The 23,424-nt window shown below is 45.3% G+C and overlaps 1 protein-coding gene across 5 annotated transcripts; it reads left to right on the top strand.

Moving 5' to 3' along the window:
• Positions 1-21,553, top strand: LOC149331473 (uncharacterized). 5 transcript variants are annotated; one of them, XM_089556632.1, is made up of 5 exons: positions 1-185; positions 289-354; positions 2,750-2,818; positions 14,736-15,374; positions 20,746-20,882. In XM_089556632.1, coding segments are annotated over exons 2-5 (765 nt in total). In that variant the 5' UTR covers positions 1-185; positions 289-299; the 3' UTR covers positions 20,748-20,882. The 5 variants fall into 5 exon arrangements, with proteins under 5 accessions (XP_089412758.1, XP_089412757.1, XP_089412756.1 ...); XM_089556631.1 differs by lacking the exon at positions 14,736-15,374 and having other exon boundaries at positions 20,746-21,553; XM_089556630.1 differs by lacking the exon at positions 20,746-20,882 and having other exon boundaries at positions 14,736-15,694.
• The last annotated feature ends 1,871 nt before the right edge of the window (positions 21,554-23,424 follow it).

The raw sequence follows: 23,424 nt of genomic DNA, 5'->3' as shown, positions 1-23,424 counted from the left end.
CGAATAATCGGCTCCTGTGTCGACTAGAGCGTTACTTTACAGCCGTCGATAGCCATTTCCCCGAAGTCGGATAAAATGGCTCCTGCGTTGCGCGGCGCCAAGCACGTCGCCTTTCTAAATAATAGTGTAGTACAGTAAGAAACTGTATGCACGTCGCCCGCGGCGTGGGATCACAGCTCCGTCTGGTACGTGGGTCATGGGCAAGGCGTGTAGTCGGTGCTTTTCTGTTTGGCGACGTCGTTCTGGAGTCCGGTCGCGTCGTGATCGAGTGTTTTCCACATCCCGCAGGTTGCCTCCGAATGCTGTGCCATCCGAGATGGTTGTCGAGGTCACTTGGAACTGTCGCGGGAAATGGTGGGCTTACGTTTCTAAGGTTTTCTGTATGGTGGCCGCTTCCCTAGTGAATTAAGCGACGCTCTCCGGTGGATTGCCGAACAGACCACCGAAAAGTGGCTCTTTAGCACCTCGCATCAAAAGTTCCATTCTCTTCTCCTTTGTCATGTCAGGATCGGCACGTCGAAAAAGGCGCTTCATGCCTTCTATACGTACGTGGTCACTGTAATTCGGGTGCTGGATGCGTGACTGTTGAAGCATCTGCGCGTTTTCTTTCCTGACGGTGGTTGTGAATGCTTTGAGGAACTCTCGCATGAATGATTCCCACGTCGCCAGTGTTGGTTTTTGAACGAAATTCTGGCTGGGCCTTCCAGGGCGAAGAAAACGTGCCTCACTTTCGTCTGGTCATCCCAACGTTTGAATACAGCTACGCGCTCAAGCTAGTCCAGCCGTTCTTCCTCGCCCGATGAACCGTTGAACGTGGTCGCCAGTCGGGGTGCAAAATAATGAAGGCTGGTGTCGTAGGGCTGAGGAGTCCTTCTTTACTCGCGTGCGGTCCGGTAGTAGACCGTATTCACGTGAACACCTCTGGAGACTATGGCCTATGGCTGCTTCGCTTTTAGTGTTCGGTTGGGACAGCTTTTGTGGTTTTCTCGTGGTCTGCTTCTTCGGTATGGCTCGGGTTGCTTTCGCGGCTCTCCAACGTTTATAGATATACATTGGCTCTCAGGGGGGTCAGGGCAATGAGGACATCTGTTGGCACCTCCACCAGATGGCACCATGTGGTGATGGCAGCCTAGAGAGCAGAAAGAAGGCAGAAAGGCTTCCGAACAAAACTTCATTGGGCAGACCTGCGCCCACAAAGAACTAAATTACTCGGCGGCAGTGTGGCAACAAGTGTGCTCGGGGCTGTCGAACAGAATGCGTGCAGTTCTTAGCCGCGCTCAGTTGAAAGCTGGCAAAGAACCTTCAAGATAGGAACAAAAAGCAATTACAACAATCTGGAAAAACGTGATGACTATTGCGCGTGGCCATGTTCAATCGAGATAAGTCTGGTCGCATCACGCGGCTTTGAACGTGAACGAACAAACAGTAGAAAGATGCGTTGCAATTTTACTCCTGTCTATCATCACAGGCTGATCATAGATTGGTGTCGTTATCTCTAAAGGTGCATGTCTGGTGATTTCAATGCTATGTTCTATGTGGGTGCAAAGCTGTACTTCAGCTGTAATCCCTTTGTATTGAGGGTATTTGCGCATCTATGCAGATAGAGTGAGACAGAAAATTGAACCTTGTGCAATTGTTCCTCTATCTCCCTGTGCATGAGTGCTCTTAGAGCAGTGTTCAGACTTGTAAACCACATCATAATGCACTATGTGGTCTTCCTTGTTTTATTCATGATGTTCGGCATTTTTTACGTTACATATTACAAGGCAATGTTCACATGAGGTTTTCTTGGTGTTTTTTCTTTTTTTTTTGTCTCATATCTTAATTATGATCTCAACTCTTATCCTTACAAATACATCGAATTCGGGACATGCAAACATTCTGGTGGATGCTGGGGCCCAGGTTTCTTGAGGACATGTTTCTCATTATTTAAAAAATATTTCCAGTTTAGTGTCGATACCAAGAAGGCACCATGAAAGCTACTTCTTTTCATAATCCCAATACCAGGCTGTTGTGATAAGCCTCTTGTTTTTGCTCTCCGCCAACACTTTTCCGTTAAGAATTCATGGTCGTGATTATTAATTGGAGGTTCAAATACTTCTCCACAATACCGAGTGCCAAGGAGACAAACAGACAAACATTTTGCGTGTACTGTATGCTCTACATAGATAGTTTTCACATGACGTCACCAGCACCATCTTTTGGTACTGTGGCAAGCTTCCACAGTGTACACGGGAACCGGTTGGCGGTGGGCGGATCAACAAAACGCCGAGGCTTTTACTTTGCTTTCTAGACCGAGAGATGGCGGCCGCTATGATGTCAGGGAAAACTATGCATTGCGGAGTGAGAGATAAGACAATTTGTATGCAGCGAGAGTGTTGAGCTTTCTCTCTGTTTTGTGCGCCTGGTTTGTGGTAACGAGGAAAAGAGTTGTTTTTCAAAAGTAGGCAGCTTTCAGGGAAGCGCAGTCCCTGAAAGCTATAGTGTGCACTGGACTGACATCTGAATTCTTGAGCAAACATTAGATTGAGCCCCTCTTTTAGTAATAAAGTCCACCACTTCTGGGTGAATTATTCAGCGAACACTGTACTCAATCTCTCCTTTCCTGCAGTTTCATTCTATTGTCACAGAGCGCTACTTCACCTTGTCACACTGTGATCCGTTTTTGGGCAGAATTGATGTGAGTGAGGAGGAACAAATGAAATTGCTAGTGAAAGATTTTCTCCTCTTCTGATGTCTTGTTTTTCAGGTTGGAAACTGCCATCCCACATTTTTGCTGAGCGTGTCTCCACTGAACCATTCTACGGATTAAGCATGGGTAAGCCATTCGTTATCGTCTCAAAGATTGTCCCAGCATTTGTTCTCATGTGCACTGTTCTTTCACAACACTGTTGCAACAAACCTGCTGCTGCTTTATTTTTAGTTTTTCAGGATCTCCTGCCACCTCCCCACATTTGTGCAGATTTGCCGTACATATTCACACTATTTTTACAGATGCAATTACTCTGCTGTCAGTTCATCTTTAGCTTCCTTGCAGTGTTCTAGCTGCACCATAAGGCATTCCTGACATATAACTGTGCATACTGCCATCATGGTAACTGTGTATGCTCACAAAATTTACATGCTATAAGCAGGCTGGTTGCGCTATTAGGTACGACTAATAAGGGAGTGAAGAGTGTTGAGTGCAGAGCATTTTGCCGAATTGTGTCTATACATCGCCTGTTGCCCCAGCACATGACTGAATCCACGATTGTTGTGACCATTTTATGCTCGTAGAGACGCTTCTTGAGGACTTTTGTCTACTTTCTTGACTCTCACGATTTGTGTGTCTGCTACAAAAGGCTTCGTGACGTACTCTGTTTTCCACCCCAGGTATTAATAGTTTGTTGTGCGGAAGTGGAATAAGCAATTTTATATGTGCTAAAGGGACGTGCGAGCACCAGCAGCAGGATGTGAAGCATCTGTGGCAAAGCAGTGATCCAGTTTTGTTTACGGATGCATGCTTTGGAGTATTTTATCATGCGTAGTTTCAACAAGTAGTTAAGCTGCTATGTGTATAGATTTATGCTTATAAGTACTTGTAATGGAACTCTTAACTTTAATTGACAGAGTATGGTTTTAACAGCCTTACACATGCAGCATATACTCTGTGTGGAACACACCATGTTAATAGCTTTGGTTGTAAAAAGACAACTGCCTTGTAACTAGAAGTTGGTGTTTAAAGGAGTAGAGACAACAAATATAGCCACGTTTTCTCGCATTATAATGGTGCACAGCACATTAGAAAACAGAAAGCCACCTGGATTGCGCCAACAAACGGTATATATTCTATAATTGAATTATTTTCTGTCATGCCGTTTTGGTTTCGTATTTAACAGCTAGATGACGGCTGCAACATACTAAATGCGTTCAGGTTCCGTGAGCAGTGTGGTCGCTGCTTTCTTTGTTTTAATTCATGTTGACTCTTGCACAAGCATGCTCAGGGGTTGGAATCACAGAAAATGAACAGTCGGCAATTGTATCGCAGTTTCTTGCATGCCTCAAGTGACCTGAACACGTGTTGTAAGTAACAGTCGTCATTTGGCTTTTGAAACTGAAATAACACGAGAAAAAATAGCTATAAATAATTAAAGGTGCACTGAAGAGGAATCTGAACTCGTCTTTTTATCACGGGAACTCGATCTACACATTCCAAGCATTCTTACAAACCAAGAATTATTGTCCAGTACGGCCGATTTCCGCAATTTAAATCAGATTAAACTTCTCGACACCGCCTGTTTTTGTACTCGACTGCTTTTGAACTTGAACTTCTCGCCGCCATTTTAATTAAATAAGTGTTCAGCGTCTGCATGGTCACACTAATGCTTTTAACAGGTCCTTTTTTCCCAGCGCAATTGCATCATGGAATAAATTGAATTGCCCGAATTAATAGCCTCCGAGCGCGACGCACTTAAATTCAAGACTAAACTTGCTGCCCATCTCAACAAATAGCTACAATGATTTTCTTTTTACGTAATTTTTATTCTTTTGGGTTTATGTGATTGTGTTCCAAGTTGCGTTTTTGATAATCAAATCAAATCTTTATTTTCATCGGTGCTACAGATCGAGGGCTACGGAAAAAAAGCTGCCACTTGGCAACTTGACGAGTCCACTTATAGTCTGTTTTAGGAGTTTTTGAATTTTGCTTTGTTACAGTTTATGGTATCCTTGTATTCTTATTGTATTGGGCCTCTTCTCATTTTTCTATTACTGACCATTGTTATCAATCCCCCACTCCCCCCTTATGTAATACCCCACTTAGGGGCCTTTAAGGGATGATAAATGATGATGATGATGATGGCATTGTTATTAAAGGGACACTGAGGACAGCTCTGCCCAGATATTGTTCCCAGTAAAAAAATATTCTCTGGGTCTATCTGCCTACACTGACGCTTCTCCGCCAGCAAAAGACTCATCTATCGCCGAGAAAATCGGATTTAAAAATCTTCCCACGAGTCAATTCTAACTCGTGATACACTTACCAATAGGACGGGTTGCCACCATTCTGAAGAGAATGGCGGTGTCCGCACCCAAAAATTGGCCGATAGCTGTGATGGCTGTATATTTCGTTTTGTGGTATTTTCTAGCTTATGAACGCTGTTTCTGGTGAGAGTGATTTCCCTGCGATTAAGACACGGTACAGTAACAGTGCGACCCGCTTCTGTTTTGTCCCCAGTGTTTCTTTAATATGCAAGTCTGACTGCTAATGTTACATAAGCCACGAAGCACCATATTATAACCACACTATCAGGTGCCACCAGTACCTTTGGGAAAAAAAATCTACAGGTGACGAGGCTCTGTTGACCCAAAGATAACTAGGTCTTTTCGATCATTCATTATGCAGAGCAGTGTCTTTTCACTTTACATCCTTTAATACTGCTTCCATCAAATGCCTTTAGAGCACTCGGGGATACGGCAGCTGCCATTTCTGTGGAGGCTGCATGCAATACCCCCATGTGTTATGTGATGCCACTCTATGTTAAACATAAAAATCCATAGTCAATTATTCTGGAGCTCAGCACTGCGGCGTCTTTCACAGCCCGTGTGCACCTTTGAGATGTTTAACCCCACAATCAAATCGTATACAGAATGCAGAAAAGTTGTTGGCATGGCACACCTCGCATATAAAGTTGGTTTTGTTGGAAATTTTTATTTTCAGATTTGCTCTTGAGGTTAAGCTGGTGACAAAATGAAGCTGTGCCAATCACACTGGGCTGTAGTGCTGCATGGACTTTGTGTCAGCAAGCTGATTAGAGGTCACAAATGGCCAAGAGTGTGTAGCTCTTCCCTTGGTTACATTTTCAACCCCGTTTCTGTAATGATGAGCTGTTTGTGGCCTGCCACGGTGATACCAAGTACATGCAGACTTCAGAGCTAACCTTTAAGCCAGTTTGTACTGAATCTTGTTAATTAAATTTGACTCCACTTATCCCTGTAAAAAAAAAGACCTAAGCCAGCGAACCTTCTCTATTCTTTAACCCTTGAGAGCTGATCCAGCACTCATCTATGTATTGTTCTAGAAAACATGCATAGCAAGTATGTTATAAAAGACGCTTTCTTCCGCTGTGCAGGCTCAGACACCCCTTATAGCAGCCGTGACTCATCGCCTCAGCGAGAATCGCAAGCCGAAGCGCAGCAGTTTTCGTGTTCCGAGTGCAGCTATACCACTAATAATCGCACACAAATGATGCATCACCTCTGTATCCACACGGGGGAAAAACCCTTTGTGTGCAAGCACTGTGGCAAAGGGTACTCACAGAAGGGAATCCTGACTAACCATCTCCGCGTTCACACTGGTGAAAGGCCGTTCCGCTGCAGTTATTGCAACAAGCGCTTTCCAAAGAGCGACAACCTGAAAAACCACATTCGCACCCACACAGGCGAGAAGCCCTACCAGTGTACTCACTGTGCCCAGAGTTTCTCACAGAGGTCCCTCCTGTCAGTCCACATTCGCACCCACACGGGTGAAAAGCCGTACCAGTGCAATCATTGCAGCAAGAGCTTCGTTAGGAGGTCCTTTCTGATAGAACACGTGCGGACCCACACGGGGGAGAAACCATACCAGTGCGTTCATTGCAGCAAGAACTTTAAAACGAAGACCACCCTAAATGGGCACCTTCGCCTCCACACAGGGGAGAAGCCATATCAGTGCCAACTATGTCCCATGGTTTTCTCAAACAAGACAGGCTTAAGCGCACATGTGAAACGCCACAAGCGGGCAAACCCAGTCTAGTGTCACTTTTGCTGCGTGACATTTGCAATCAACCTGCAGTGCAAGTTCAGTGGGCAGAATTGCCTTGTAGGTTGCTCTTCCAACATTCAGTGCAGCACATGCAGGCAGCCATTGTACAGAACATGAGTCTGCCGCTTTGGCTGCGAGATTTTCGTTGTTTGGGTCCGTTTCTTTAGGGGTTTGCTTGGGGAAGGTGGGATTTCAGTAAGTACCGTATCCTTGTAATTTGTTTTGTGTGTCTATTGCCAGTGAGGGTGTGTGAGATGTTATAAAATGTTAGGGATTTTTCAGCTAAGAATAAATGAGTAAACGCTGTTGTCGAGGAGGTACATGGGCCACGGACAGACAGCTGTGTTGCGTGTTTCTGTTTAGACTTGGAATGTCTGTTTCCTTCATGCATTTCCACTTTTATGCTTGCAATGGCAGAAATGTTTATGAAGCGTTCTTTAGAAAAACAGGCTGTGTGTGGTATAAGCATTGAATGTTTGTTTCTTTTAAAGGTTCTTGCCTTTTTTCAGTGAGACATCGTTAGTTTTTTTCTTTGCCATTGCATCCAACAGTTGTTCTAGATAATGTGTCACGCTGCAAAAGAAATGCAGTAATGTTTTCTGTACCGTTATTATGGTGCAACAAATATCTTTATTAATTCGTCTTAACCCTTGCGGTGTATGAAACCATCTTTAAATCCTTCGTGGTTAAAATGAGACTATAGTTTTTTCAAGACTGTTGACGTGTTGTGTTGGCTTCTTAGTAGCATTCAGTCTGCTGCTCTGTAGTATGAAAAAGTGCTTATACAGATGTGCCTCATTAATACAGACACTTCTGACTCCAGAGCAAAACTGCCCATGAAGCGACTCATCCATAATCATGAACTGTGAATGAATATATTTTAAATTATAATATTTGTGAATAACGTCTGCTTTTGTGCATAGTGGTGCGCAGTGCACTGAAAAATTAAATGAAATCTTTGGAGCTGCTGGTCTGTTGTTTTGGTTTTCATTCTCTTATACAAAGTACAGTCCAGTTAGAAGTGCCTAACAGTGCATGATGGCATCTCATAGCGCAAAGATGTATCCCTTTCTGCAGCTGTTCGCACCTCTTGGACCAGTAGTATACCGTATTCACTCACATAACTTGCGCTCTTTTTTTCCTAAAATTAAACCTTCTGAAAGGAGTGTGGAAATTGCAGAGAGATTTCAGAAAAACATCCTGAAGAACTCTACAAAGGTTGTGATACGCAACATACACGGTATATAGCCGCGTATATGCTGACCCTGCAACTTATCCGCCTCGCTGGTGAAAAAAAAAAGTTAGCTCCAAATATAATTCAACGCATACCCCCTTCCCACTATAAAAAAAATGGATGCCAATTAAACTTGCAAGTCAATTAGAAAATTCACAAATGTTTATTTTCAAGCTATTGCAAGCTCCAGCTGGAATGTACAGCGTACAAGGAAATGCCTTGAACATTGCAAGGGAACCTACGGGAACATTTGCATGTGCCAGTTGGTTCCAAAAACGCAACTGGAAATTATTAATTTGGAAAATCTAGTTGATAGCCAGTGAATGCCTTGATTTATATCAGTACTGACACAGAACAGTGATTTAATTAGGTTTTGTGAAAAGAGCTTCATCAGCTCCCCCAGGAGGGAGTGAGTGAAGGAATACTCATTGAATAATCGCCACCCATGTGAGAGGGCAAGGTTATTTAGCCTTTATTAGTAGCAATCACAAATGTCACACAGAGTGGCAAAAAGCTGCAGAACGGCTCTCACTAAGTTTAGCACATTACACCACAAAGCGTAATGTCAATCTTGTTCATAGCCACCCTATCCTCTGGCGTCGTCATGGCAGCTGCGTATAATGTTAATCGTTTGAGCAACGTAGACACTATTATTTCTTAGTGCAGTGATATCCGGCCTCTGCACAAATTCAGAAAACATTGGACTCGTCTTCAGCACTTTTTATTCCTAAAGGTATGTTTATTTTATGCATACATGACGTGTAGACAGATCTTGTGCAAAACTGACAAAGACATTGTGGCTACAACTAGTACAGTGCGCTGTCACTGCTTCTGGACGGGACTTTGACGTCACATTTTCTCTCTGATGGAATATAAAAAAAGGACCGGTAAAGGCAGTAAAGGCTTCCTCGCACCCTGCACAAAAGCATAGCATTGAAGCACATTTTGTTGGCGGCATATGAAACACTATAAACTCCAATGCAGGTCACGGCACACAATTACTCTGAAGACCGGCTCAAGAGGAAAATCGCATTGATAATTCACAAAACTGCAGCGGTCATTTCATTGATATGCCTTAGTCTATTTCCTGTAGGCTTTGAAATTCTAGAGGCCCGTGTACTGTGCGATGTCAGTGTACGTTAAAGAACCCCGGGGAGGTGGTCGAAATTTCCGGAGCCCTTCACTACGGCGTCCCTCATAGCCTGAGTTGCTTTGGGACGTTAAACCCCAATCAACCAACCAACCAACCTTTGTAATAAAAAGATCACGCTGAAATAGAAGGGGCTCAAGTTTTGTTGTCAAGTTCCTTTGATTAATGAAAACGCTGTGCAGCACTTTTATTTGCAGCTAATAGACCTTATGCGAAATGCGCTGCCATCTAGCGGTCGCCGCGCGCGATCCGCCATGTTGAAGGATAGCCGCCGCATTCACTAGCACACACCGGTACACGCTCGTCGCGCGCGCTTGAGTTTCACCGTCCTCAATATGCCCACATTCTGTTCAGTGTTTTGCTGTACGGGTCACAAAGACGCCCAGGGAAAAAAAAGCGCTTGATTTGAGCGCATTTCTATTTTTGGACAGCGATCCCCGACATCCGCAGCACAAATGTTGCAGAACCGTCGCTACATGTCGAGGCATCGCGCAACGCATTTCGTTATCTCCATGCAGCTAATGAAATGAGAAATTGTAGGCACGAAGAAAATATCACACAAAAGCTGTTTTTCTCCTGCGATTTTCCATGAAGTGCTGCGATTATCGGCCTCGCAAGAGTAATCGTGATCAGCTGTTCAGTGGTACGGGTCGCGCTTTGTGTGAACCGTCGCTCCTAGCGTTGTCCGCCGCAGCGATTACATGTGTTAGTTTTAGTGCGAATATTTGTTTTGACGGAAGCACTAGCAAGGATTCACTTCATTTATCATGCAGCACACCACTCCGAGGCTCTTCGCAAGGCTGCTCACCACTGGTACGAACTGCCCGCTCGCCGCACGAAGCAACTTTAAGCACTAGGGCAAACAAACAAATGCTGCATGAAGTTTTCAAGGAAAATGAAAGTCATTGCATGTTGAGAGAAAACTTTTTTCGACACTACCAGCATGAGCGTGAGGTTCACTATCGTTTGCTTTCGGCGCCGACGCACCGCACAGAAAACGCTACCACAACAACAGCAATTCAAGCGGTACGCCCATTCGCAAAAAGTATCGAACCAAATAAAAACTCTCTCAAACTAGACCGAAATGCGCACATTTTTAGCCGTAAACGAAAACTGTAATTGCCTTGTACATTTCTTGGTCTTCGGCGTCGGCAGACTGACGTAGGACTCTGTGAAAAACGTTCGGAAAGTGTTTTGGGCGCGTAATAAGTGTTTGCGAAGTCACTTGGAAACTTGGGTAGCAGAGACAGGTCGACTGACCATTCAGTCATGTTTACAGGCTCAAGTGAAAGGAAATAAGATTTTCGAGCCAGCACAGCCGTAAGGAAGCTATCGCCGGGCGCGTCTAAATCCAGAGAACAGAGGCGAAACGAGCTTCAGTCATCCTCCAACATGGCCGATTTCCACTGCTTCTTCTTTTCTCCGATAGATGGCAGCAATTTTGCATAAGGTCTATAGCTGCTCATGCTGCTTTCAGGTGCGTCCATTATGCAGTGCTTCTGCCAGTGTTTGTGTGGCGTTTCACTTAAAATGGTAGTGATATGAATGCGTTTCTCAAGTAAAAGCAAAGGATCGTGGGTGAAATGTTTGCTGCCACTACTATCGGTTTCTACTTTCCTAGCATTCATCATGTTATCCTCCATGTTCGCATGCTTCATTGCTGGCATTTGTAGCTCGTGGTGCCACCTTGGCGCTCTCGGTTGGCGCACTAGCTACTGGTATTAATGAGACAACACTAGAGCTGAAATTCAGAGCAAACACCTAGAGCATTGTCACAATAATTCAGGATTGGTCGGCAAAGGTTACGAGATCAAACCACGGTCAGCCAATCAGAGGCGAGGTATGACACAGAGAGTGGAGGGGTTGGCAGGGTGCCAGCAGTGCAGCAGTCTGAGTGCGTGGAAAGATTCCACTTCTCTGTGATTGGTACTTCGGGTCATGTGACAGGGTGCATATTGTGACTGGGGGTGTAGAGGAGTTGTGAAGGAGTGCTTCTAAAAAAGAGGCTCAAAGACGGATGCGTGCATTCCAAAATTGTGCTTGTGGAGTTGTGAAAGGGGACTAAGTGACTTGTAATGCTATTGCGTGTGGCTTCCAAAGGGTTGATGAGTAGTTTTTCTAGGCACTGAAGCACAGTGGCGTGTACGGGTCGATTAACTGCTGGCCCACTGGCAGCCGGAGCAGGCTGGAACTATATCGTCTACTCAATTTGAACATATATCAATAATTCACAGTGTGGCAGAAAACGATTTATATATAATAACTGATGCATTACACTAGTTGGCTCCAGAACATATCTGCAGCAGCTGCCAACCACACGCTTCGGGATTGTCTTATTTCTGTTCTCCCGTGATGCACACACGCAGCATACACAGGTCTTTCCATTAAAATTTTCGACTGGAACCAACTGGACGTTCCGAATTGGTTCCAGTTGTGTTTTTAACCATACGACCATTTGCACTCAACTGGACCAAACCAATTGGACTCATTAGGCAGTTATCATCCAGCAAGTATTCACTGAATCTATCACAATTAAGTGGCGCAAAATACAATATGTGAGAAATATTTCTGCGACTGAACTTCCTCACTATTAATGTGCAAAAGGAAAACTGATTTTTACAGACTGCAGCGAGACTCAGAAATGGTTCCAATAAACATTTTTACAAGGGAATGAGAATTGCATGCTTTTACGTAGAAATCAAGGCCTACACTGCAGACGCATACATCTCACACAAGATACTACAGTAGTATAAGCTCAATATGGACATTCAGAGAACTTTTGCTCACACTTGTGTGTACCCTTTTTATGAGACGCTCATGCTGGGGCCAGTGGGTCTTGCTCATTGCATACAGTTATTGCATTAAATTTCGACCACAGCGATATAGCAAAGAGGTTATGCTGCTGATCATCATCATCATCATTGTGATGATCAGCAGCTTAACCTCTCACTATAAGAACTGTATTAGTGCCTTGTTTGTTGAATATGCAGATGTTCACATTGAGTGCAGTTGGGCAGTCTAATTGGTTGTAATTGGTTCATATGGTTCATTTGGATCAACCTACTGGAAGACCATTGGAAACCCACTTGGTTCCAACTGTTTTTCTAGACTGAATTGCGATGACGCATTGCATTCAGTGATGCCAGAGCACAAATAAATTAGCGAATAAATGAGACATGTATTGCGGTGATTCACTGCTATGAAACAAGCAAGCAGTGGAAATAAATTGGAACCGAAAGTAGCAAAAGCATGGCAAAGGTACCGAGAAGACAATTTTCCCTAGATTTTTTGCATTCCTCGGATATGCACCTCACCCATTTTGAGGCATTGATGGGCATTTCAAAAATATACTCAAGAAACACTGCCGCTAGTTGAAAATTTTGATAACCAAAGAAAATAACCGGGCCCTCTCGATCTCCACCGCCGTGATATCTGTCCAAAAGGCAGTCAAAGGTAGCCAAATGCCGTAACTCCTTGGACTGCCCGCACGCAGCTATAGCAGCTGGGCAGTCTTGTTTCGACCGAGTTGTACCTGTTGTAGTACTGTCAAGTGTGCTACCAGTTAAAACAATTGCCTTTGTTGTTGTTTTGATACTGAAGCTTGCAAACAGATGCTTCAATGCCTGTTGTGTTGACGATCATAAAAGAAATAGTCTGTGCCATTGTGCACACGACAATTAAAAGCGCTTGGTGACAGATGGTGACGGGCGTTTCAGGCTGACTCAGCGAAGAGAGAGAGCTCCTAAGAGAGATCGCCGCTAACAAGGGGCTGCTGCTAAAGTGCCTGTGCTTGTGAGAGTGAGGCTGTGTTGACACAAAACTTGATGTAGATGGTTTTTACTCTCTTATTAACTATGGTGTCTTACATTAACTAGATGCCCTTGGAGGGCATGCAGAACGTTGAAACCTAGTAATCTCATCTCACCTGTAATATTTGCGGTTTCTTTTTTTGTATCTTGTTCTATCAATCTATATTTATTTATTTATTTCAATACCACAGCACTCTTACATAGGGAAACATAGCAAGAAAGCATTAGAGCACAGGTCACACCTGATGTTTGTTTTTCATAATTTTTAATTTCTACGTGAGATTCAGCTGTCGACGAAAAAAAATGTGATATGCACACTGGGCTGTAATGCTGCCTGTATGCATTTTTGAAGCGGTAGCTTCACAATGCAATGGAAAGCCAAGGTCACCGGGCCAAGCCGAAGTCGCTACTGCGCATGCGCCGCACAACAGGTGCGCCTTGTGTGACGTCACAGGCGCGCCACCGCCGGATCCTCTGCTGTGCCTTTGCCGACTCCGCAGCCTCACTGCGCGCGTCGCGCATGCGCAGATAGCTACAGATGCTCCTAGTCCACTTTAGAAACAGAGAGTGCGAAGTGATCATTCTTCAGATGAACGATGGGTGAAGAAGCGGAAAGTCTGAATGTATACTGCCACCAGCATCAGCAGTGACTGCGTGAAGCCACGTCATGAAGCTATCGCGTACACACTAGGTTTAACCGGACCTAAACCACCTGCAAATTCTTTTGTAGACAGCGCTGATTAAAAGTCACACAGTGGCTGATACTAACTCTTATTTGGTTATATTGTTACGAAGAAGACGAAGCTGGCGGTGACGCGGGACAGAGTGCTCACGCTGGGCCAGCAGCCATTGAATCATCTCTTGTCCATTGTTCATCACGCCTCATTCTTCGGCTGGCCGCTACGTAACATTTGGTGTTACGTGTGGGGGTCCCTTCATCACCATCATGGTCCCAAAGCTTCAGCGTCCTGCGCCTGCCTGGTCTGCCCCGCCCAGCCTTGCCCCAGCCTGCCCGACCTGAACTGACCTCGCCGCTCAGCCCAGCCCCGTCCCCCACCCGGACCACAAGACACGACGACCAGAATGACCCGACCGCCCCAAGACCCTGCCCACACCTCAGGGCACTGCCCCCTGCCCCTGTCGTTCGGTGCGTCCAAGGACCTCGGCTGTCGGCTCCTGGCACCCTACGGCCCCGATGCTTCGTGGACCGGGACTCATTCGCCTATCGTCTCATCCACCGTGGCGGCCAGCACTTCACCACCTTGCCACTTCTTTGCCCATCACCGTATCGCGCATGCCTTCGTCTATGTCTTCTATTTACGATCGGGACGAGCGCTCAGTGGCCCCGGGTAATGTTACGAAGAAGACGAAGCTGGCAGTGGCGCGGGACGGCGCGCTCGCGCTAGGCCACTGGCCATTAAATCATCTCTTGTCCATCATTCGTCACGCCTCATTCTTCGGCTGGCCGCCACGTAACAATATCTTTAACCAACCATGATTTTCTGATGATAAGCTGTTTGTGGCCTGCCATGGCAATGCCACCTGCTTGTCTGTTTTAAAGCAAAGGTTTATTTTACAGCCAAGTTGTTTTGAAGGTTGGCATATTTGGCCTTATTTACGCCTGTAAGGACAATGGTGAAGCAAGAGCTACTTCACCATTCATTAGCTCTTCCTGAGGCGTGATGCTCTCTCGTGTCCGTAATGTTCCTTAGAAAGCCTAAAGAGCATGTTTTAAGAAACTTGCTTTCTTGCACTGTGCAGGATCGGACTCCACTTGCCGTGACCCATCACCTTGCCAGGAACTGCAACCAGGAGGGCGGCAGTTTGTGTGTTCTGAGTGTAGCTTTGACACAGATAATCGCACCGAAATCATGCGTCACCTCTGCATCCACACAGGAGAGAAGCCCTATGTGTGCAAACATTGCAACAAGGGGTTCTCTACCAAAAGCAACATAAATGCCCACATCCGCATCCATGCTGGCGAAAGGCCGTACCACTGCAGTTATTGCAGCAAGCGCTTCCCAAAAAAGGATAGCCTGAATAAGCACATCCGCTCCCACACTGGTGAGAGGCCCTACCAGTGCACCCAGTGCGGCCAGAGTTTCTCACAGAAGTGCCTCCTGACAGTCCACATTCGCACCCACACGGGGGAGAGGCCATACAAGTGCACCCATTGCAGCAAGAGCTTCATAACGAAGTTTCCTCTGACTGTGCACATTCGTACCCACACAGGCGAGAAGCCGTACCAGTGTCCTCATTGCAGCAAGAGCTTTGTAACGAAGACCGTCCTGAATAGGCACCTTCGCACCCACACAGGCGAGAAGCCCTACCAGTGCCAACTGTGTCCCAAGGCCTACTCAAGCAGGGAGAACTTAAACACGCACCTGAAAAATCATAAGTGTGCGAAGTCACTCTAGTACCACTCTGCTTCGGAGCATTTGCATGCAACTTGTCATTAGTATTCTCTCGACAGAACTGTTCGAAGGCACCCACTATTCCCTAAAGCTTGTAGTTTGTTCCGCCACCATTCAGTAGAGGACCTGCAAGCAGCCATTGTACATTGCGCGAATCTGCTAGTTTGGCTGCATGGTCTGTGGTCTTTGGTTCCATTTTTAATTGAGTTACAGGAGAGGCATATTAGCGACGTTCAAATTCTTATGTTGTGAGGCCGTGTTGCTAGTGAAAGGGTGTGAGATCTAATAAAAGTTTGATTTGAACTACCTTTCACTTTATACTTACTAGGAATTAACAATTTTATGAATAAGGTGCAGTGGCCATGTTAGGATGAATGTCTTCATAATTACTGATACTAATGTGTTCAAGGGCTTTTTCTTCATATTCGGTTCTCAAAATGTACATGTGCTTTAGTATTCTGCTCTAAGACTCAGTACCAGTTTTTGTCAAGGGATTGAGTCTAGCCAGTAAGTTCTCACACTTATTTCTATCTATTAAAGCCTTGGACCTTCAATCTAGCATCTTAGTTAGTTTCTTGTTCATCCAGCTCTGAAGCCAAAGTCACTCACGGCGCATTGCAGTTCATCGTCACAAGCTGAATTAGCTATTTTTCACAGAGCATCAAGAACAGTTCAGCCATTTGGTGAAATAGTGTTCCTGGTGTATTTACTGGCACAAAAAGCAAGAGGCAGCGGACAGAAGAGAGGCAGCGCATGTCCCGGCTTTTGTCCATCTTTTTGTTTAGATAATGAGCCTCAAGAAACAAGTGCAGCATTTTTTGCTGCATGCAGTTGATAATTCACTAGTCTTTTTAATCGTGTCCAAAGAATGCACTTGTTGGAAGTCTCAGAGTAAAACTGCATTCAGAAAATATTTATTCTGATAATTTATCTATACATGGCTGTTAACCATCAAGTATTTTGGGCTAAAACACGGATTTCACTTCCTGAACACTTTGAGAGCTTCTGAGATGCAGTAGGTCATTTGGATCATTGAGATTCTGACCTTTTTCAGTTAATGATGAATTTCAAAAATTGAATTTGGAGTGTTTTTTTTTTTTGATGCTTTAAGCCCAAAAGTCTAACCTCTTTATCTAGCTACCAAGTCGGCTGACAACTGCTAAACACGTTTAAATGTTGCAGAACTGCTGAGAGTGCCCTTGGCAGCTATTGATGCAATACAGCAATGGAACAGTGTATTAACCAGGCACCTTACCATTTTAATACATGAAACCGTGACAATAAAAAAAGGTCTCTAAGGCATTTGCAATTTCGCACTACTTTTTGCTGATGTCCTGTGCTCAAAACACACGAAGGGCAGTCAAACCTTTGTTGTGATCATCGTTCATATAATGCTACGAAAATTCCAAGTTGGCACTGCTCTTTCATTGGAAAAATGGCTTAGATACTGTTATCTCTTAGTGCAGCTACATCTGGCCGCAACACCAATTCAGAAAGTATATATCGGACTCATGTGTAGCACTTTTTATTCCTAAAAGTATCTTTACTTTATGCATATGACATGTGGACAGATTTGGTGCAGAACTGACAAAGACTTTGTGGCTGCAAATTGTACAGTGCGCTGTCACTGCTTCTGGGAGGGACTATGATATCTGTAAAAAAAAAAAGACTGGTAAAGGCAATAAAAGCTTCCTCACATCCTGCACAAAACAACATCATTGAATCACATTTTTTGGTGGCGTAATAAACACTATAAACTCCAATGCAGGTCACGACACACAATTACGCAGAAGATTGGTGAGCGCTCAAAAGGAAAATCACATTGAAAAGTCACATAGCTACGGCGGTCAGTTCGGTGGTATGCTGTATTCTGTTTTCTGTAGGCTTCGTAAAAAAAGATTACGCTGCAGTAGAAGGAGCTTAAGTTTTGTTGTCAAGTTTCTTTGATTAATGAAAACGCTGTGCAGCACTTTTATTTGCAGCTAATAGCTGCTCATGCTGCTTTCAGGTGCGTCCATTATGCAGTGCTTCTGCCAGTGTTTTTGTGGTGTTTCACTTAAAATGGTAGTGATATGAATGCGTTTCTCAAGTAAAAGCAAAGGATCGTGGGTGAAATGTTTGCTGCCACTACTATCGGTTTCTACTTTCCTAGCATTCATCATGTTATCCTCCATGTTCGCATGCTTCATTGCTGGCATTTGTAGCTCGTGGTGCCACCTTGGCGCTCTCGGTTGGCGCACTAGCTACTGGTATTAATGAGACAACACTAGAGCTGGAATTCAGAGCAAACACCTAGAGCATTGTCACAATAATTCAGGATTGGTCGGCAAAGGTTACGAGATCAAACCACGGTCAGCCAATCAGAGGCGAGGTATGACACAGAGAGGGGAGGGGTTGGCAGGGTGCCAGCTGTGCAGCAGTCTGAGCGAATGGAAAGATTCCACTTCTCTGTGGTTGGCACTTCGGGTCATATGACAGGGTGCATATTGTGACTGGGGGCGTAGATGAGCTGTGAAAGAGTGTTTCCGAAAAAGAGGCTCAAAGACGGATGCGTGCATTCCAAAATTGTGCTTGTGGAGTTGTGAAAAGGGGCTAAGTGACTTGTAATGCTATTGCGTGTGGCTTCCAAAGGGTTGATGAGTAGTTTTTCTAGGCACTGAAGCACAGTGGCGTGTATGGGTCGATTAACTGCTGGCCCACTGGCAGCCGGAGCAGGCTGGAACTATATCGTCTACTCAATTTGAACATATATCAATAATTCACAGTGTGGCAGAAAACGATTTATATACAATAACTGATGCATTACACTAGTTGGCTCCAGAACATATCTGCAGCAGCTGCCAACCACACGCTTCGGAATTGTCTTATTTCTGTTCTCCCGTGATGCACACACGCAGCATACACAGGTCTTTCCATTAAAATTTTCGACTGGAACCAACTGGACGTTCCGAATTGGTTCCAGTTGTGTTTTTAACCATACGACCATTTGCACTCAACTGGACCAAACCAATTGGACTCATTAGGCAGTTATCATCCAGCAAGTATTCACTGAATCTATCACAATTAAGTGGCGCAAAATACAATATGTGAGAAATATTTCTGCGACTGAACTTCCTCACTATTAATGTGCAAAAGGAAAACTGATTTTTACAGACTGCAGCGAGACTCAGAAATGGTTCCAATAAACATTTTTACAAGGGAATGAGAATTGCATGCTTTTACGTAGAAATCAAGGCCTACACTGCAGAAGCATACATCTCACACAAGATACTACAGTAGTATAAGCTCAATATGGACATTCAGAGAACTTTTGCTCACACTTGTGTGTACCCTTTTTATGAGACGCTCATGCTGGGGCCAGTGGGTCTTGCTCATTGCATACTGTTATTGCATTAAATTTCGACCACAGCGATATAGCAAAGAGGTTATGCTGCTGATCATCATCATCATCATCATTGTGATGATCAGCAGCTTAACCTCTCATTATAAGAACTGTATTAGTGCCTTGTTTGTTGAATATGCAGATGTTCACATTGAGTGCAGTTGGGCAGTCTAATTGGTTGTAATTGGTTCATATGGTTCATTTGGATCAACCTACTGGAAGACCATTGGAAACCCACTTGGTTCCAACTGTTTTTCTAGACTGAATTGCGATGACGCATTGCATTCAGTGATGCCAGAGCACAAATAAATTAGCGAATAAATGAGACATGTATTGCGGTGATTCACTGCTATGAAACAAGCAAGCAGTGGAAATAAATTGGAACTGAAAGTAGGAAAATCATGGCAAAGGTACCGAGAAGACAATTTTCCCTAGATTTTTTGCATTTCTCGGATATGCACCTCACCCATTTTGAGGCATTGATGGGCATTTCAAAAATATACTCAAGAAACACTGCCGCTAGTTGAAAATTTTGATAACCAAAGAAAATAACCGGGCCCTCTCGATCTCCACCGCCGTGATATCTGTCCAAAAGGCAGTCAAAGGTAGCCAAATGCCGTAACTCCTTGGACTGCCCGCAAGCAGCTATAGCAGCTGGGCAGTCTTGTTTCGACCGAGTTGTACCTGTTGTAGTACTGTCAAGTGTGCTACCAGTTAAAACAATTGCCTTTGTTGTTGTTTTGATACTGAAGCTTGCAAACAGACGCTTAAATGCATGTTGTCTGTATAATTAAAAAAGAAATAGTCTGTTTCGTTGTGCACGCGACAATTAAAAGCACTCAGTCACAGACGGTGACGGGCGTTTCAGGCTGTCTCAGTGAAGAGAGAGCTCCTAAGAGACATCAGTGTTAATAATCGGCTGCTGCTAAAGTGCCTGTGCTTGTGAGAGTGAGGCTGTGTTGACACAAAACTTAATGTAGATCGTTTTTACTCTGTTATTAAGTATGGTGTCTTATATTAACTAGATGCCCTTGGAGGGCATGCAGAACGTTGAAACCTAGTAAGCTCATCTCACCTGTAATATTTGCGGTTTCTTTTTTTTTATCTTGTTCTATCAATCTATATTTATTTATTTATTTCAATACCACAGCACTCCTACATAGGGAAATGCAGCAAGAAAGCATTAAGCACAGGTCACACCTGTTGTTTTTGATCATTTTTTATTTCTACGTGAGATTCTGCTGTTGACAAAAAAAAAAGATGTGATATGCACACTGGGTTGTAATGCTACCTGCATGCATTTTTGAAGCGGTCGCTTCACTATGCAATAAAAGCCAAGGTCACCGGGCCAAGCCGAAGTCACTACTGCGCATGCATTGTGCGACAGGTGTGCCACCGCTGACTCCGCAGCCTCGCTGCGTGCGTCATGCATGCGAAGATAGCTACAGATGCAGCTAGGCCGCTTTATAAACAGAGGGTGCAAGGTGGTTGTTCTTCAGGTGAACGATGGGTGAAGAAGCGGAAAGTCTGCATGTATACTGCGACCGACATCAATGGCGACTGTGGGAAGCCTCATCATGAAGCTGTCGCATACGCACTAGGTTCAACCGGAGCTAAACCACCAGCAAATTTTTTTTGTAGACAGCGCTGATTAGAAGTCGCGCAGTGGCTGATACTAACCCTTATTTGGTTATATCTTTAACTGACCATGATTTTGTGATGATAAGCTGTTCGTGGCCTGCCATGGCAATGCCACCTGCATGTCCATTTTAAAGCAAAGCTTTATTTTGAGACCAAGTTGGTTTGAGCGTTGGCATATTTCACCTTATTTACGCCTGTAAGGACAATGGCTAAGCAAGAGCTTCTTCACCATTTGTTAACTCTTTCTGAGGCGTGATGCTCTTTCGTGTCCGTAATGTTCTTTAGAAAGCCTAGTGAGCATGTTTTAAGAAACTTGCTTTCTTGCACTGTGCAGGATCGGACACCACTTGCCGTGACCCATCATCTCGCCAGGAACCGCAGCCAGGGGGCCGGCAGTTTGTGTGTTCTGAGTGCAGCTTTGACACAGATAATCGCACCGAAATCATGCGTCACCTCTGCATCCACACAGGAGAGAAGCCCTTTGTGTGCAAACATTGCAACAAGGGGTTCTCTAGCAAGAGCAACATGACTGCCCACCTCCGCATTCACACCGGTGAAAGGCCGTTCCGCTGCAGTTATTGCAACAAGCGCTTTCCAAAGAGAGACAACCTGAAAAACCATATTCGCATCCACACAGGCGAGAAGCCCTACCAGTGCACTCACTGTGCCCAGAATTTCTCACAGAGGTCCCTCCTGTCAGTCCACATTCGCACCCACACGGGGGAGAGGCCATACAAGTGCACCCATTGCAGCAAGAGCTTCATAACGAAGTTTCCTCTGACTGTGCACATTCGTACCCACACAGGCGAGAAGCCGTACCAGTGTCCTCATTGCAGCAAAAGCTTTGTAACGAAGACCGTCCTGAATAGGCACCTTCGCACCCACACAGGCGAGAAGCCCTACCAGTGCCAACTGTGTCCCATGGTATACACAAACAGGGAGAACTTCAACACGCACCTGAAAAAGCATAAGCATGCGAAATCACTCTAGTACCACTTCTGCTTCGAAGCATTTGCATGCAACTTGTCATTAATGTTCTCTCCACAGAACTGTTCGAAGGCACGCACTATTCCCTAAAGCTTGTAACTTGTACAGCCAGCGTTCAGTAGAGGACCTGCAAGCAGCCATGGGGTCTGCGCGGGCGGCTGCGTCTGCAGCCATGGGGAGGCTGCAGACGCAGCCGCCCGCGCACTCACTTCCCGGGCCCCTGGCGATGACCTTACCGATTCGGATCTGGACAACGAACCCCTTTTAAAATTCAAAGACATAGTCAATCACTATCAAGACTCTCACCGCAAGTACCCGACCCCCCTCAAGGGGCTGGGAAAAGCAGGTGAGCGTCTTCTGATAAGACTTTTTACGAATACATTGCTGTGCCCGGCAGTCATGAAACACGTAGACCCCTCCTTTTCTGGCCTCTGCCCATACTGTACAGATGTGGCTGACACCTACCATATGGTGTGGGTATGCCAGAAAAATCCTTCCCTCACCCCCCACCCCAACCCAACCCGAGAGGACTGGGAGGCGGCCCTGCTCGGCTGCCACGACCTCCCGGCCCAACAGGCCATGGTCCGGCGTACCCGAGCGGCGGTAGAGTCAAATGGGGTCCCGGAATAGGGACCCCACCTAGTATTGTGAGGGGGGTGGCGCACTAGGGGCCACCTCCCAAACTACCTCTCTATGTGTAGTAACCTGTAATAAATGCTTTTCACCACCACCACGATTTAGCAAAGCTGTATAGTTACGCACAAACTAGTGAACTGAAAAGGACTGTCGCGTGCAGATGTTGCAGACTTCACGTGCAAAACACGAAAGAGAACATTTGGCGGGTGCCGGTTTCGGTATCGCACCCAACCGGGCGGTGCGCACCGGCTGCGGCATTCAGCCAATGGTTTAGCCGCGATAAACTTTTGTTTTGGCTGCCAAAGCTTAAGCCCACCTTTTTATACACATGCACAGCTCTCACCTGCTGCAGCTCGATGTTAGCGCGCAACGGTGTATTTCCGAGACTAATTGGTCAGGGCCTAACGACAGATGTTTACTGCGGTCCTGCGAAATATTGCATTTTCCTGGCTTGCTTTTGCAGTAAATGCGGGAAGGCAGACTGAATGCGTTGCGATATCGACCGCCCAACATATGTGACAGACTGAATGCGACGTGATTGACCAGCTGACGTTATCTGAGCGATGTAAGCCATGGCATTTCGTCCTTCTACTCTCAAGTCGAATGTTTAGGAATTATTTAAAGTACTTTCTCATTTCGTTTTAGCTCCCACTTGGTGCCGTTTCACTGCGTCCCTTTACTGGACCTAGCCGATGTATAGGGTCGTTGTTGACTTCCGGCATAATTGCTTGTCATATGTTTTTTGTGGCCCGCTGTTGGAGATTGTTCTTTTTGAGCAACAATGAGGTATGTACTTGTCGTCTTAGAGCAAATTTGTTTCGGTTTGTGCACTCGCGACCCACAACGTACGCTCCTGCATACGTAGTAGTAGTAGTGAAAACATTTATTTTTTTTTTCAAAAGGAAGAGTTAGGGAGTAGGGGGATAGGGATAGATAGATGTGGAGCTTCAGTGGTCGGTCTTCCCTAGTCCAGGATCCCGTTGGCCTCCGCCGCTGCCTTGGCCCTCGTCACCAGCATAAGCTGTGTGCTCGGGTCGGAGTCAGCCAGGAGGGCCTCCCACTGCTCTAGACTAGGGCTATTTACCTTTGGTAGTAAAGGGCTTTTTTCGCAGCCCCAGGTGGCGTGGTACGTTGTGGCGTAGCCCCCACACCACACGCACTCTTTCGCGTATCTGTTCGGCCACATTTTGTGATACATGGCTCTGCTTGGGTAGGTGTCTGTTTGTAGTCGTCTGAGCGTGGTGGCCTGCTCTCTGTCGAGGATAGTGTCTATGAGAGACAACCCTCCTGTGCTCCGCATTTAAAGCTCTGAAAAGGGCTCCAATAAAGTTGTGGTATCCCCGGGAGGTTAAAGGATGCCGTTTCACGAATATTCTCCAGCAAGAATTTT

The sequence above is a fragment of the Amblyomma mixtum genome, chromosome 8 (assembly GCF_055824585.1).
Source record: "Amblyomma mixtum isolate Tamu chromosome 8, ASM5582458v1, whole genome shotgun sequence".
Classification (NCBI taxonomy): Eukaryota; Metazoa; Arthropoda; class Arachnida; order Ixodida; family Ixodidae; genus Amblyomma; species Amblyomma mixtum.
This window is presented reverse-complemented; position numbering and strand designations above follow the sequence as displayed.